Source organism: Clavelina lepadiformis, chromosome 2 (genome assembly GCF_947623445.1).
Source record: "Clavelina lepadiformis chromosome 2, kaClaLepa1.1, whole genome shotgun sequence".
In the NCBI taxonomy this organism is placed as follows: domain Eukaryota; kingdom Metazoa; phylum Chordata; class Ascidiacea; order Aplousobranchia; family Clavelinidae; genus Clavelina; species Clavelina lepadiformis.
Genome location: NC_135241.1, coordinates 6,047,910 through 6,062,925, shown reverse-complemented (window position 1 = coordinate 6,062,925; position 15,016 = coordinate 6,047,910). Strand labels below are relative to the sequence as shown.

At 35.9% G+C, this 15,016-nt stretch overlaps 3 protein-coding genes across 4 annotated transcripts; all 3 read right to left on the bottom strand.

Moving 5' to 3' along the window:
- Nucleotides 1-118: 118 nt before the first annotated feature.
- On the bottom strand, nucleotides 119-1,314 carry LOC143446358 (dehydrogenase/reductase SDR family member 11-like). The gene is made up of 3 exons (XM_076945957.1): nucleotides 956-1,314; nucleotides 588-865; nucleotides 119-422 (listed from the first exon to the last, which is right to left on the bottom strand). Exons 1-3 carry the CDS (start codon nucleotides 1,271-1,273, stop codon nucleotides 263-265), a joined length of 756 nt encoding a protein of 251 aa, XP_076802072.1. The 5' UTR covers nucleotides 1,274-1,314; the 3' UTR covers nucleotides 119-262.
- A 3,915-nt stretch (nucleotides 1,315-5,229) lies between these two features.
- Nucleotides 5,230-6,047, bottom strand: LOC143447117 (dehydrogenase/reductase SDR family member 11-like). The gene is made up of 2 exons (XM_076947054.1): nucleotides 5,832-6,047; nucleotides 5,230-5,644 (listed from the first exon to the last, which is right to left on the bottom strand). The coding sequence occupies exons 1-2, from the start codon at nucleotides 6,020-6,022 to the stop codon at nucleotides 5,323-5,325; spliced, it is 513 nt and encodes a 170-aa protein (XP_076803169.1). The 5' UTR covers nucleotides 6,023-6,047; the 3' UTR covers nucleotides 5,230-5,322.
- A 2,608-nt stretch (nucleotides 6,048-8,655) lies between these two features.
- Nucleotides 8,656-11,055, bottom strand: LOC143445546 (dehydrogenase/reductase SDR family member 11-like). 2 transcript variants are annotated; one of them, XM_076944715.1, is made up of 4 exons: nucleotides 10,075-11,055; nucleotides 9,435-9,796; nucleotides 9,067-9,344; nucleotides 8,656-8,900 (listed from the first exon to the last, which is right to left on the bottom strand). In XM_076944715.1, exons 2-4 carry the CDS (start codon nucleotides 9,750-9,752, stop codon nucleotides 8,741-8,743), a joined length of 756 nt encoding a protein of 251 aa, XP_076800830.1. In that variant the 5' UTR covers nucleotides 9,753-9,796; nucleotides 10,075-11,055; the 3' UTR covers nucleotides 8,656-8,740. The 2 variants fall into 2 exon arrangements, with proteins under 2 accessions (XP_076800830.1, XP_076800829.1); XM_076944714.1 differs by lacking the exon at nucleotides 10,075-11,055 and adding an exon at nucleotides 9,897-10,035.
- Between the last annotated feature and the right edge of the window lie 3,961 nt (nucleotides 11,056-15,016).

The following is a 15,016-nucleotide window of genomic DNA, read 5'->3' as shown; positions in this document are numbered from 1 at the left end:
AAACTTTGTCTCGATGCTTGATAACCAGATATACAGTCGATTGATTGATTTACAGTCGAGCCCGAGTATGGCTCGAATCTGGCCCAACGTTTTTTAAACTTTAGGTTGACTTTAGGTCTTACAATTTTGGATTATTTTATTTGACTTTTTAGCAAAAAAACTCCAGTATCAAGCGGCTTGATTTTGAATACGCTTAATTCTTATCTTTTACATTTTACAATTCGAACTTGAAAAAGGTGAGAAAGATTTACGATATTCCTCTTCAGTTCAATTGTCCGGTTGGTCTTATACGCATATCATTGATTTCCACGTGTGATGGAGATGTAATAGCAAATGACACTGCATTGGCGACATCATCAGGCTGTAGAGAAGGCTTTGTGGCATACAACTCGTCTACACTTCGTGAATCATCTTTGTGCATCCTGTTATATTATAAATTTTTTATCACAACTTTTAAGATTACTTTTTGTCTACAACCATCGCATAAAAAATGTGTTAAAAGATAAAAGTATAGGTTTATATAGAACTAATTGTCATACAATTTTCTTATTTTCATCATCTTTAAAGTAGAAATATTGAGACCATACCGATACATAAGTTCTGTCTTCACTAGGCCAGGCGAAATTGCAGTTGCACGAATGCGGCTATTTGCAGCACGTAGCTCTTGTCGTAAACCCTCCGTGAGTGCTGTAACAGCATATTTTGTAGCCGAATAAAATGTCTCAAAACAGATCTTGTGCCCTGCGTTGCCGTTAATGTTGACAATGTGTCCATCATCTACATTTGTGTTTTTCATCAAAGTGATTGCTTCTCGAGTTGCAATGCACAAGGCAAGAATGTTAACATTGATCATTTCTTTCAAATGCTGCAAAAATCATTACATACTAATCAGACTTGGTTTTGCTGTTAAATTTCTAGATTTGAAGTAAAAATCTTAACATTAAAAGAAACAAACCTCAGTATCTGCAGACACCATGGGAGTATGGTAGCAAACCGCAGCGTTATTTATGCAAATGTGAATCGTTCCAAATTGTTTTTTAATGTATTCAAAAACAGCTAGGATTTGATTTTCATCAACTAAATCACATTTGTAAGGATACATATGACCAGGGCCAGCTTTATTGACTTTTGTGGCTATCTCATTTAATTCAGTTAAATTTCGAGCACAACCAACCACTTCCATTCCATTTTCGACAAGTTTTTTTACAATAGCAGCTCCGATACCAGCTGATGCACCAGTGACTAAAGCTACTTTTCCAATCCAACTTTCCATGGCTTTAGAAACAAAATTGTGGCTTATGATAATACAAAATAAATGCTGGAAAAAAACATAAACATATAATTGTAAAATGTGACTAATAAATGAGATAATTTAAATTTCTTTATTACATTGTTGATTCATTCACCAATAAGTATACTTTGTGAATTCTTCATTAAATTTCTTATTTTCTAACGATTGATTCAAAGTTTATATGAAATGAGTTTTGCAAAATTCATTATCATTCTATGACAACAGCAACATCTGTCTGCTTTAGAATAATTAACTTTTTTACTTTACAGTTTTTAGCCGCTATGATTGTTGATGTTGTAAGTATGTAACTGTCTGAACTTTCTTGTTATAAGTTCAAGTATTTGGAGTAGAATTAATAAACATACGTCTGAACGTTGCACAAAAAGTTCGCAAGGTTTAGTGTGTTTGTGCAAAAATTAAAATCAGCAATAACAACAGAAAAACCCGGTCGCCCGAGCCAACAGTACCCACTACTCCCGGTCCAGCAACTAATTAACTGTCCACTAATAATTAGTAGGGTATATCTCCATGCGCCACAAGTCACGTATTTGATTGTAAGCAAAATCTTCAAATGAACTTGGAGATTTATCTCGTATTGAGAAGGGGGAATGCCCTGTATTTGATCTTACTATAGACATCGGACATATAAACACAAAACAATTGTATTCTGGTCATAGGTGGGCAGTACCGAGGTACTATAGTACCGAATCTCTGTACCGAGTTACTTTTTCACGAACTTTCAGTCGGTCCTGGTACTCGGTACTTTCCACGTGATAATTTCAAAATGTTAGCAAGTATGTTTTCAAAACCACATGTTAATTAATCCTTAGTACTAATTTTACCACCTGTTGCTCTTTTTTATTCTAGAAATGTCGAGTAAAATTGCAAGCGATTAACGTCACATATGTTTTGACCTGGAGTAACCTTTACTGAGAGCATAATTTCGGCAAACATTGCATTTGCAGCAGCATCTTTTACACAAAAAGTACCGGTACCGACAAAGAACCGAACTATTTTTTTAGAATAGTATCGAATACCGGAACCGTCAGTACATGTTTTGCATAAAACCGTTACCGTTATCGACGGTACTTTCAAAGTACCGACTACCCACCTATGGTTCTGGTTACCTTCAATGACTATCGTATCTATCGGTCGTGAAGTCTTGCGCAACTAGGATTCTAATTTTATCAAACTTGCATTCAACTCGACAAAGTTTGTCCACATCACTGTTCATTTGATTGACACCGTAATAAATTCCAATTCTACTAAAGACTAGAACAGTGGTTCTCAACCGCCGGTCCGCGTAATTTTTTTGCCAGTCCGCAAAGTATCTTACTTTCTGCCAAGCTACTTTTAATAGGGACTCATAAGCATTGCAAAGCTGTTACTCCTTGTAAAACTCACTTTACGCCTGGCCGATTCACAGCAGAAAACTGGCGAATCTCGCCTTCATTGATACCGCAAACACAACGACAACTTTGGTTAACAAAAAGATTACACATATCTGATCTATTCACTACGATCTTTTGTTGCAGGTACGTGAACATTTTTTTAAAATCTTTACCGGTCCGTGAACATTTTTTAAGATCTTTACCGGTTTACCGGTGTAGAAAGGTTGGTAACCACTGGACTAGAACAATATCAAGAGACACAGGCTTGAGTACTACACTGAAGAAGGTCCAAATTAGACTCGGTTATACTAGAAGAGTAGTAACAACCGGCGTAACCATTGAATTACATACAAACAGCTGTTATAAGCCAATACAGGGAAACATGTCATAAATCAACACACACAAAAGCGACACGAAACGCAGCTACAAACGAGGACAGGAAATGGTTTGCAGGCTGTTTTAGGGAAACGAAATTCTACGTTATGTTCTGGGAAAATTGTATCTTGAAAATAATACAAACTCAGTAACTAAAGTCAAATAATTTCATTCAATATTTTGTTTCGCTGTTGGTTCGCAATTCTTCATACCTCTATTCGTCAAATGGCCGTTCCAGGAAATCGAAGTAAAGAGTTGGAGTCGATTTCTTCAAATACATCGAAACACATAAATGGTGGAAAATACAACATTTTAATGAGAACAAAAATAAGGACATTGCTGTATCTTACTATGAGGGTTGTATATCTGAAATAGTAATGCACTTAAAACATACTCAATTATGCTAATGATTACGGTGTAAAACAACATTAAAAATGACTCGCTTTGAAATACTTGAAAAACAGTTCTGTTGGCTTTGGAATTCATGTGTTGCTACTTTCTATCAACTTATCACCTCTGTACATAATATATGGTCAGCTATATGCAAAAATGCTACACATTAGCGCGCCCCACAAGAAAAAAAGTAGAAAATGATTTGCACTTGAGCAGGTATACTTTACGTAGTCCAGATAGGAGTAAATCTGCTTCATTGAGGGTGAAGTTATCATTGCGCCTTTTGCAGGCCTCATTGCATTTGAGCCACGAGGGTCGGGCTATGTATATATAAAAATATCAAACGTATAAAAAGATGATGAGCCACGGTGAGTCGGGCTATAGGCTATATATATATATAAACAACATATAAAAAAATGGTTCCAAGTACTTGTGCATAGCTGTTTAAGAAAGGTAATCAATTCTATCATTAAGATCGGTTGCTAGTACAACAGGGTAATAATATGTATGCGCAAAAGAGTGTAGGCTACTTTATCATTGCTGGGTATATTATAAACTTTCATAAAAAAAACAACGTGAGTTAAAAGGTATTTATAAATATTACATTACCACATTTATGATTGTCAGTCCTGTAAAAGTTGTTTTCGTGGTCCACATTAAGGTGTCTTTGCGCCAGCAGATGATGCTTCTGTCGCTGTTACTCTGCAATTCTTTGTTGGAGTCAAAATGCTCTCTGATGATTGCAGAAGAAAAGTCCAAACTTTTGGGAACCATTTATAACTCATTGTTGTTGGTTATTGTAACTAAACGTTGGAACTTTTTGTTTGCGCTGCTGTGCTGTGGTGCTTCGGTTGATGTTGAGTTACACTTATTAGTAGTTTAACTTAGCTCACGGTTACGTAATTATAGCTTAAGTTGTTCTGGCCATATTCAATGAGTTTCGTATCCATAGGTCGTGAAATCTTTCACAGCCAGAATTCTGATACAATGTTATTAAATTTGCATTCAACTCGACAAGGATTGTCCACATAACTGTTCATTTTATTGACATCGTAATATATTCCAATTCCACTACAGACTCGAACAAGATCATGAAACCCAGACTTGAGTACCCAAGGTTCAAATTAGACTGGGATAGATAAGCCTACTAGAAGAGTAATAATAATGAATTCATTTGAAATTGTGATATCCAGCAGACAGTCAAATATTGTAAATTGTTTATAAGTCGTAATATTGGCTGATGGTTGGATTTGACAGGTTTGTTTGCATTCTGAAAGAAATTGATGAAACTGTTACACTTGTTTTTGCCCTGTATCTATTGCGTTTCTCCCTTTGCGGCCGATTGCGCGTTTTCGTGCTTAATTAAGCACCTGCGTCTTTTATCGACTTGTGTCCGACAGGTAGTTGCACTGCCAGTTTTGTATTGGAGCTCCTGAAATGAGCTGTGTGAACGGAAACTTGACTTAACTGCTTTTAAATAAAAGATGTGCCTGTAAATCTAAGAGTGAGGACAACAGAACGTATCAAAACTAAAGCTATCAGTTATATCGGTAACTATAAAGGTTGGTATTGGAATACTTGTCGTCCAGTCCTAACACTGCTGGACTAAGGAAAGTTTTGTATGACATATGAACACAATCGATTGTCATGCATGCATAAGTTATGTTAATATATATTTTACATCAGTTTTAATGATGATGAAAGAAAAACTTTAATTGTCTTGCTGTTACTTACAATTGCAAATCTTTTTCAGCTTACACAAACAATGTTTACTGTTAATTTTTGAAAAGCATTTTTATTAAGAGGCAACTTGACTTTTGCAACGTTTCTTTGTGCATCAGGTGATTATTCTTCAGAATATCAACTAAGAAATTATATCATTGAAAACTTCATATCAAAACGTGCGGAGGTGGTAATTTTCTTCGAGATTCGTTTTACTAGAGTGAAGAGTGTTTTATGGTAAAATGTTCGATTGGTAGCAGAGTAAAATGGTCTGTAAACATTGTGGTCGGACATACTGTTGATGTTAATAATGTGTCCGTCTTCAACACCACTTGATTTTATCAATGCAATAGCCTCTCGCGTAGCTATGCATAACGCTAAAACGTTAACATTTAACATATTGACCCACTGTAGTATGTAATAAAATTTGTAACAGATTTCATAAATCCATAGTAAACGCTGAACAAGCCATCAAACCACGTCAATTGATGTAGGCCGATATTATAGGTGTTTTATGTTACCTACTGTACTTCCGTTTTAGCAGACATCAATCGTGCGTGATGAGACATTCCCGCGTTGTTCACACAAATATTAATGGTTTCAAACTTCTTTGATGAAAGCAAACACCTCCAGAATTTGATTTCTATGGTTCAAATCACATTTCTTCTGGAAAAGTTCCAGCTCCTTTGACGTTGATATCAGCTGCGATCTCTTCCAACGTGTCTAAATTTCGAGCACATCCAACCACCTTTATTCCATTTTCAACAAAATTCTTAACAATAGCTGCCCCTATTCCGGAAGATGCTCCAGTTACAAGCACGACTTTGGTATCGTTGGCACACTGCTCCATTTCACAAATTTGCCCTAACGCTTAAGGTTACTATAGCAGTATAGCTACTGTAGAAGAGTAATGCCGGTATCACAGAAATATTATGTTGTGGAATCAGACAAATTAAAAATTATTTTTAAATATTTATCACACTTCATGTTCACGAATATCCAAAAATGATTTTAATTAATATTAAAAATTTTGGCACGTTTCTAACTACCAAAAGCAAAATGACTACGTCGAATTTGCAAACTAAAGGCGAATGATATGGTAACAAGAGCGAACACGGCAGAGCATGTTTAATGATTAACGCACCTCGATAAAATATCAAACTTAGCCATGTTTGCGAATATCGCAGTATTTCGTTGTTGTATATTCTACACTGTACAGTATAATCAGCATACACTGCAGCGGCTTCATGTGTCCCAATGTACAAAGACTGAACATTCACATCAAGCATATTTCTCCAATTTTGCATTTCAAACATTACGAATTCGTCATTTCTGGCTTCGGTATTTACAATTTGTTTTTATTTTATAATAAATTATTTTATAAATAATTCACCAACACATTCTCTATAAATCATGTTAGAAATTTCGATTGTTAAAAAAGGGCAAATAAGTTATAAGCTATAGCCTATATCTATTATGGGTTTAGGAATTTGAACTGCATCTGCACGTTAGGGGAATTATTATACTTGGAACGCAATTTTATTTCATTGTTTCTTTGTCAATTGGAGTCAGCTAATTACATTATTGGACGACATAACATATATTTTAACAAAAACCAAGGTGGTTATTTCCTAAATTTCTAGTATGTTGCTCAACACTCTACTTTGGAGTGAGCGCCTAAGCAGGGATTCTTTCTACAGTTTAATTCTTGTATAAGTAGATTAGCTGTTCCTTTGATTCAATGTGGCGCAACGTGTAGTTAAAGTGTTTTAAAGTCGCATTTGAGGCGTAAAAACACAAAATGTTTGCGTTTCGGGCATTTTGAGCGGGATAGACAAGCTCGGGAATTTTAAAATCAATTTTTAAAGTTTTTTAGCTTCCCTCACTCCAACGCAACCCTAAATACGCTACTGCTTGCTAATTATGTACAGTTGTACTTGGTAACACAATATTACTGTGAGGATTATCAGTATTTTAATATTTTCACGCCGACGCTGTTATTTTAAGTATACGCTAGTTGCGCAATTCTTTATAAGTTGAACAAATACAGTAGCTAACTAGTCTAATTAGACCTACAAAAAGGTGATGGAGTTTATGAAGCTAAACTTGGCACATATTCGCTTAAACTATAATTTTATTAACGAAAGGACTCCAAGTAGGCTATATAGCTACGAATCGTTATTGCTCTGCCAATTGCTACTAGCTGACGTGCCTGCAGAAGATAGACACAAATACCAACCTATGTATGGTAGAATAAAAGTTTGTCTAAAACCTGGATCTAACAAACTTTTCAGCGTCGGTTGTTAAAAAGCAAGCGATCAATGGATCGTCTAAGATGCACTTAGCGGCTTAGTATGGAGTAAAATATAAGATACAGCAAGCTGACTTTGGTTTTAATTTTATATTTTACTCCACACTATGTATGGCAGGCTCATACTTACAACGCATTTAACATAATGAGTAGAGACGAGCTCAATAAACTCTGAAAAATTTAGGCTTCGATTGACTTGCATTTATTCACGCCATTTTTGCTTCGCAAAATTAACTTTGTTTAAATCTCAATTCTTTAACAACACTTTTTTTTGTAAAATCAACTTTAGCTCATGGTTTCATCTGCAGCGCGCTGCACGATGAAATTAGTCTACAGTATAACCGAAAGGTATTTTCATATTTATGTGGACAATAGAACAGCCAACTTACAGTTTTTACTTTTAAAATGCCGTTGTAATCTTTGTGAAAGCGTTGTAGCTGAAGCTGTAGCGTTGTAGTCGCAAACAGGGAAATGCAATAAACGAAAAAGACTGAAAACGTAAAACGGTTTATGGTTTTAAAAGATTAAGTTCGTGAGTGGGTATGGCCCGATGCCTTCTTCCTAAATACGCTAGTGATAGCATAAAATAATATTTAGGAGGGTAAATGACAGAATCTCTGAAAATTGTTTAAGATTTAGAAGTTTTTTTCTAGGCCATTTTTAAGCCAACCTGCAGAAATAGATTTGTCCCAAAAGCATTTAGAAAATACCTGTACTGTTCAATTGTAGGCTAAACCACGATTAGTGATATTAACGAAATTTTAATGACCGCTTAGCCTATATTCTAACAAAAATTCTTATTCTCAACGAAGCTTTTATTGTATTGGTTACGTAGCCGTATTCACTTCATAATGAGTTTTGTAATACCATTTCCTTTCAGCATCTACTTTGGACAACGTGGATGACCTTATTTTGCCTCCATAACTCGTTCCAACAGTCAACATGCAACTCTGTATCAGCAACTTCAACACTCAATTTGCATTGTTGGAAGTAGACTTTTTAGAAACTTTGTCTCGCTGCTTGATAACCATATATACAGACGATTCATTGATTTGCAGTCGGGCCCGAATCTGACCCAACGTTTTTTAAACTTTAGCTCGAACCCGATCTGTCTTACAACTTTGGATTATTTTATTTGACTTCTTAGCAAAAAAACTCAAGTATCACACGGCTTGATTTTGAATACGCTTAATTCTTATGTTTTACACTTTACAATTCGAACTCGAAAAAGGTGAGAAAGATTTACGATATTCCTCTTCAGTTCAATTGTCCGGTTGGTCTTATACGCATATCATTGATTTCCATGTGTGATGGAGATGTAATAGCAAATGAAACTGCATTGGCGACATCATCAGGTTGTAGAGAAGGCTTTGTGGCATACAACTCGTCTACACTTCGTGAATCATCTTTGTGCATCCTGTTATATTATAAATTTTTTATCACAATTTTTAAGATTACTTTTTGTCTACAACCATCGCATAAAAAAATGTGTTAAAAGATAAAAGTATAGGTTTATATAGAACTAATTGTCATACAATTTTCTAATTTTCATCATATTTAAAGTAGAAATATTGAGACCATACCGATACATAAGTTCTGTCTTCACTAGGCCAGGCGAGATTGCAGTTGCACGAATGCGGCTATTTGCAGCACGTAGCTCTTGTCGTAAACCCTCCGTGAGTGCTGTAACAGCATATTTTGTAGCCGAATAAAATGTCTCAAAATAGATCTTGTGCCCTGCGTTGCCGTTAATGTTGACAATGTGTCCATCATCTATATTTGTGTTTTTCATCAAAGTGATTGCTTCTCGAGTTGTAATGCACAAGGCAAGAATGTTAACATTGATCATTTCTTTCAAATGCTGGAAAAATCATTACATACTAGTCAGACTTGGTTTTGCTCTTAAAATTCTAAATTTGAAGTAAAAATCGTAACATAAAAAGAAACAAACCTCAGTATCTGCAGACACCATGGGAGTATGGTAGCAAACTGCAGCGTTATTTATGCAAATGTGAATCGTTCCAAATTGTTTTTTAATGTATTCAAAAACAGCTAGGATTTGATTTTCATCAACTAAATCACATTTGTAAGGATACATATGACCAGGGCCAGCTTTATTGACTTTTGTGGCTATCTCATTTAATTCTTTTAAATTTCGAGCACAACCCACCACTTCCATTCCATTTTCGACAAGTTTTTTTACAATAGCAGCTCCAATACCAGCTGATGCACCAGTGACTAAAGCTACTTTTCCAATCCATCTTTCCATGGTTTTAGAAGCGAAATTGTGGCTTATGATAATAGAAATAAATGCTGGAAAAGAACAAAAACATGTAATTGTAAAATGTGGTTAATGAATGAGATAATTTAAATTTCTTTATTACATTGTTGATTCATTCACCAATAAGTATACCTTTACTGAGAGCATAATTGCGGCAAACATTGCATTTGCAGCGCAGCATCTTTTACACAAAAAGTACCGGTACCGAACTACTTTTGTAGAATATTATCGAATACCGGAACCGTCAGTACATGTTTTACCTAAAAACGGTACCGTACTCGACGGTACTTTTAAAGTACCGACTGCCCACCTTTGGTTCTGGTTATATTCAATGAGTATCGTATCTATCGGTCGTGCAATCTTACGCAACTAGGATACTAATTTTATCAAACTTGCATTCAACTCGACAAAGTTTGTCCACGTCACTGTTCATTTGATTGACATCGTAATAAATTCCAATTCTACTAAGGACTAGAACAATGGTTCCCAACCGCCGGTCCGCGTAATTTTTTGGCCAGTCCGCAAAATATCTTACTTTCTGCCAAGCAAGTTTTAATAGGGACTCATAAGCATTGCAAAGCTGTTACTCCTTGTAAAACTCACTTTACTCCTGGCCGATTCACAGCAGTAAAACTGGCGTATCTCGCCTTCATTGATACCGCAAACACAACGACAACTTTGGTTAACAAAACGATTACACCTATCTGATCTATTCACTACGATTTTTTGTTGCAGGTACGTGAACATTTATTTAAAATATCTACCGGTCCGTGAACATTTTTTAAGATCTTTACCAGTCTCCCGGTGTAGAAAGGTTGGGAACCACTGGACTAGAACAACATCACGAAACACAGGCTTGAGTACTAGACTGAAAAAGGTCCAAATTAGACTCGGTTATACTAGAAGAGTAGTGATAACGAGCGTAACCATTGCATTACATACAAACAGCTGTTATAAGCCAATACAGGGAAGCATGTTATAACTCAAGACATACAAAAGCGACACGAAACGCAGCTACAAACGAGGACAGGAAATGGTTTGAAGGCTGTTTTAGGGAAACGAAATTCTACGTTATGTTCTGGGAAAATTGTATCTTGAAAATAATACAAACATATTTAATAAAGTCACATAATTTCATTTAATATTTTGTTTCGCTGTTGATTCTCAATTCTTCATACCTCTATTCGTCAAATGGCCGTTCCAGGAAATCGAAGTAAAGAGTTGGAGTCGATTTCTTCAAATACATCGAAACACATAAGTGGTGGAAAATACAACATTTTAATGAGAACAAAAATAAGGACATTGCTGTATCTTAATATGAGGGTTGTATATCTGAAATAGTAATGTACTTAAAACATACTCAATTATGCTAATGATTACGTTTATGATTTTCATATAAGTTATGTTAATATATATTTTACATCAGTTTACATCAACTGAGAAATCATATCATTAAAAATTTCAATTCAAAATGTGCGGAGTTGATAATACTGGTCAACAGCCAATTTGCTTCTGAAACGAATGAGGTCAATCTTGGCTAATTTGGGGTCGCTGATCACGAATATCAACTTTAAATTTGTTGATTAGCTCTAGTTTTTGAGATATGGCACCATGCCAAAATGTGCTTTACTTGCTTACGCGGAAAGCAGTGTGCGTTTTTCTGTTGTAGCTTGCATCGGTCAGATAGAGTCGGGCACTTAATATATTTGTTGGATGGTAGATGACGTGTGTATTCATATTTTGACATGTTTGAGTGGGGTTGTTTGCTTGCTTCTTTTGTAAAAACTTCATGTGATTAGCCTTAACTGCACTTTCTGCAGATGCCTCGTAAATGCATAAATAAAGCAGACATTTTCTGCTACATTTGTGGTGAAATAACTTTTCCTGCACAAAAGCGAAGTACAACGGCTGTGGTCAGGAAAGCAAACCTTGTATTCTACTTGTATTTTGGATGCAAAGTTGATGATCAGGGCAAGAGTTGGGCCCCTCACATATGCTGTAACTGCTGTGGTGCAAATCTTCATATGACAACATAAAGCAACTTCTAAGATGCATAAAGTATGACGAACATCAATGGCAGCTGTGTGGTGACTTAAAGGTAGTAGCTCTTGTTATGGGTCTACAGCTAGGTTATACTAAGTACTGCTGCTTTCTTTTCTGAATGGGATAGTCGAGCGAAAGATTCCCACTACATCAATAGAGACTAGCCTCTCCGCCAATCATTGACTCCAGGAAGAAAACGTTCTACATCCACCACTTGTTGAATCAAATAAGATTTTGTTGCCACCGTTGCACATAGAACTGGTTGCTGGTTTAGTGAAGAACTTTGTCAAGGCAATGCACAAAGCAGGAGCTAGTTTCATGTACCTCAGCAAAAAATTTCCCCGAATGAGCGAATCCAAAATAAAGGAAGGTGTGTTTATAGGTCCCCAGATAAGGCACCTTCTCGAAGACGGTGAATTTGATCAAGTGTTATTTGGCAAAGAGAAAATTGCATGAGAAGCGTTTAAGTTGCTGGCCACAAAATTCTTGGGGAACAAAGGAGCTGACAACAACACGGAATTGGTGTCCAATCTTATTAAAGCATACAGATGCATGGGGTGCAACATGTCAATGAAGATACATTTTTTGGACTCGCACCTGGATTTTTTTCCACCAAACTGTGGAGACGTTAGTGATGAGCATGGTGAGCGATTTCACCAATGCATATCTACAATGGAAAAGAGGTACCAGGGAAAACAGAATCAATCAATGCTTGCTGACTTTTGCTGGATGATATCTAGGGATGCTCCATTAACCGTATACAAGCGACAGGCCAAAAGGAAAGTAACAGATTAGAAATTTATATTTGAAAAGTGAAAATTATTTGTTGCATATGCTATGCTGAAATATAAACGCATGCAATTATTACACTGTTTGTAGATTGTTACTGTTGTGTTCAGTAAAGTGCACCAAGGCTTGCCATATGTAGATCCACATTGAAATATGAAAAAAGTTTTTATCTTTTAAACTAGAGCTAATCAGCAATTTTAACCGACATTTTTGGATTCAGCATCCAAAAATACATAAGAATCAACTGTTTTCTTATCGGAAGCAAACAACTTTTGAAAAATTGTTGACCAGTATAATTTTTTCGAGATTCGTTTTACTAGTCTGAAGAGTATTTTATGGTAAAATGTTCAATACATTACATGGACAAGCTTATATCAGGTCATTAAACTTCTGTAAATACCACATCGTTGCTTGTTGACCCTTGAAGCATGAAGGCAAAGTGTTAGCTGCACTAAGATTGTCTTGCCGAGTAGCCAAGCCGGCATCGACTTTATTAACAAATGCTGGAGTTGATGCGACACCAAGTTATCACCAGAAAGATCGGACAATGCGTTGGATTGACTACAGATTAACTGGTTGGCTTAGCATATATAAAGGTGGGCTTAGCATAGATTTGCATGTTGAAAGCTTAAAGCATAAAAAGCTGTTAGAGAAAAAACATCCTCAGCAAAAGTTACTGAGTGTTTTTATAAGTTTTCATCGCAAACTGAAGATAATGTTGCTGTGGCTGCTGAAGCCACCATGACATTTCACACTGTAAAGCATCATCAGAGCTACAAGTCCAACGGTTGTACTTCTAATCTGATGAGGAAATTATTCCCCGATTGAAACCTTTCGAAAAAGTATTCTTGTGCTCGGACTGAAGTAGAAGCTATTGTTAATAATGTTCTTGTCTCTATGACTGTTCAGTATGTACTGAACAATATACGAGGACATGACATTATATATCTTGTAGTAACAACTCATGGTAGTAATCACAAAATACCAAACATTTCCCGATTTTGATACAATATTTCGAATGGAAAAATGGTTGTCTTCAATGTAAATTGCTTGAAGTGAAAAGTACTACAAACGAAACATCTTTAGCAATCGCAAACAAAGTGAAAGAAACCTTGTCAAAGATGGGCTTAGCTGAAAAATGTGTTTCGTGTACTAGTGATAACTGTGACTTTAACTTTGGTGGTTTGGCCCATAGAAATGGTGACAACGTTTTTTCTGGATTGGAGAACGACTGGCCAAAACTGGTTGGCATTGGTTGCCCGGCACATATTTTCAATAGCTGTTTGCATCATGGTACAAGTCAGATGAGTATTGAAAGTATCATTTGCAACACCTATCAGTATTTATGCATTTATACCATGCCCATAGAAGAGTTGAAGGATAATTGCAACTTCGTGGATACAGAGTACCAAAAACTTGCTTCTCGTAGCGTTACTAGGTGGTTATCACTTTATCCTAGCTTGTCAAGGTTGCTTCAAATCTACCCTACCTGCAGTCATATTTCACGTCCAATGAAAAACCACCAGTTGTTTTTACGATTTTATGAAACGATTTTATGAAACTTCTGTGATCGAACTATATTTAAAACATTTGCAATCGTTTGTTGCTGTTTTTCATGAACAAGTTCAGAATATTGAAAGGTCAAAAGCATCAATAATTGAAGTTAGACCTGCTCTTGATGCTGTAAAATCTACAATAAAGGAAAGACAAAAACATATGTTCATAGCCACCCAAATAAAATCAAACTTGAGTAAACTCAGAGAAGAAGGTAAAGATCATGACTGTAACCAGTTCATCTCAAACGTGTCTGTGTTGTACGATTCTTGTGTTGATTATCGTAATAAATGGACCACATTGTTTGCTGAATTCGAATGTTTTGATTGGAGAATCCTGTAGCAAACAACCAAGTGCGAAAATATTGAACCATGCATGGATTATTATCTGCATCAGAAAAATTTTGATCTTCATGAAGCTAAATTTTTTGACCAATACCAAAACCTGCGCAAGTTTGTGGAAAAACAGCTTGAAACAAATGGAACGCTGCATCGTGAAATGATGGCACATGAAAGATGAACAGAATATTTTAAAACTTGCAACACCACTGAATTTTTCAGTGGACTGTTAAAAATTTCGCAGTTTTACTTCAGCATTGTAGCTCACAACGCTAATGTGGAGCGTATTTTTTCCTTAATGCAGCCAAAATGGTGGAAAGAAAGAGAGAGATTTCTGTTTGAGTCAGTTGCAAGTACAGGTATATTAATGGTGGTGTACAATTTCAATCATGTTAGGTGCAACCAGTTTCATGATATTGTAAAAGCTGATGCTGTATTGTTGAAAAAAGTAAAGTGAACGGCCAAATATTCGTGGGCAAAATCCGACAATTAAATCGGATAATCTTATTTTTGCTTTTTTGGATGAAA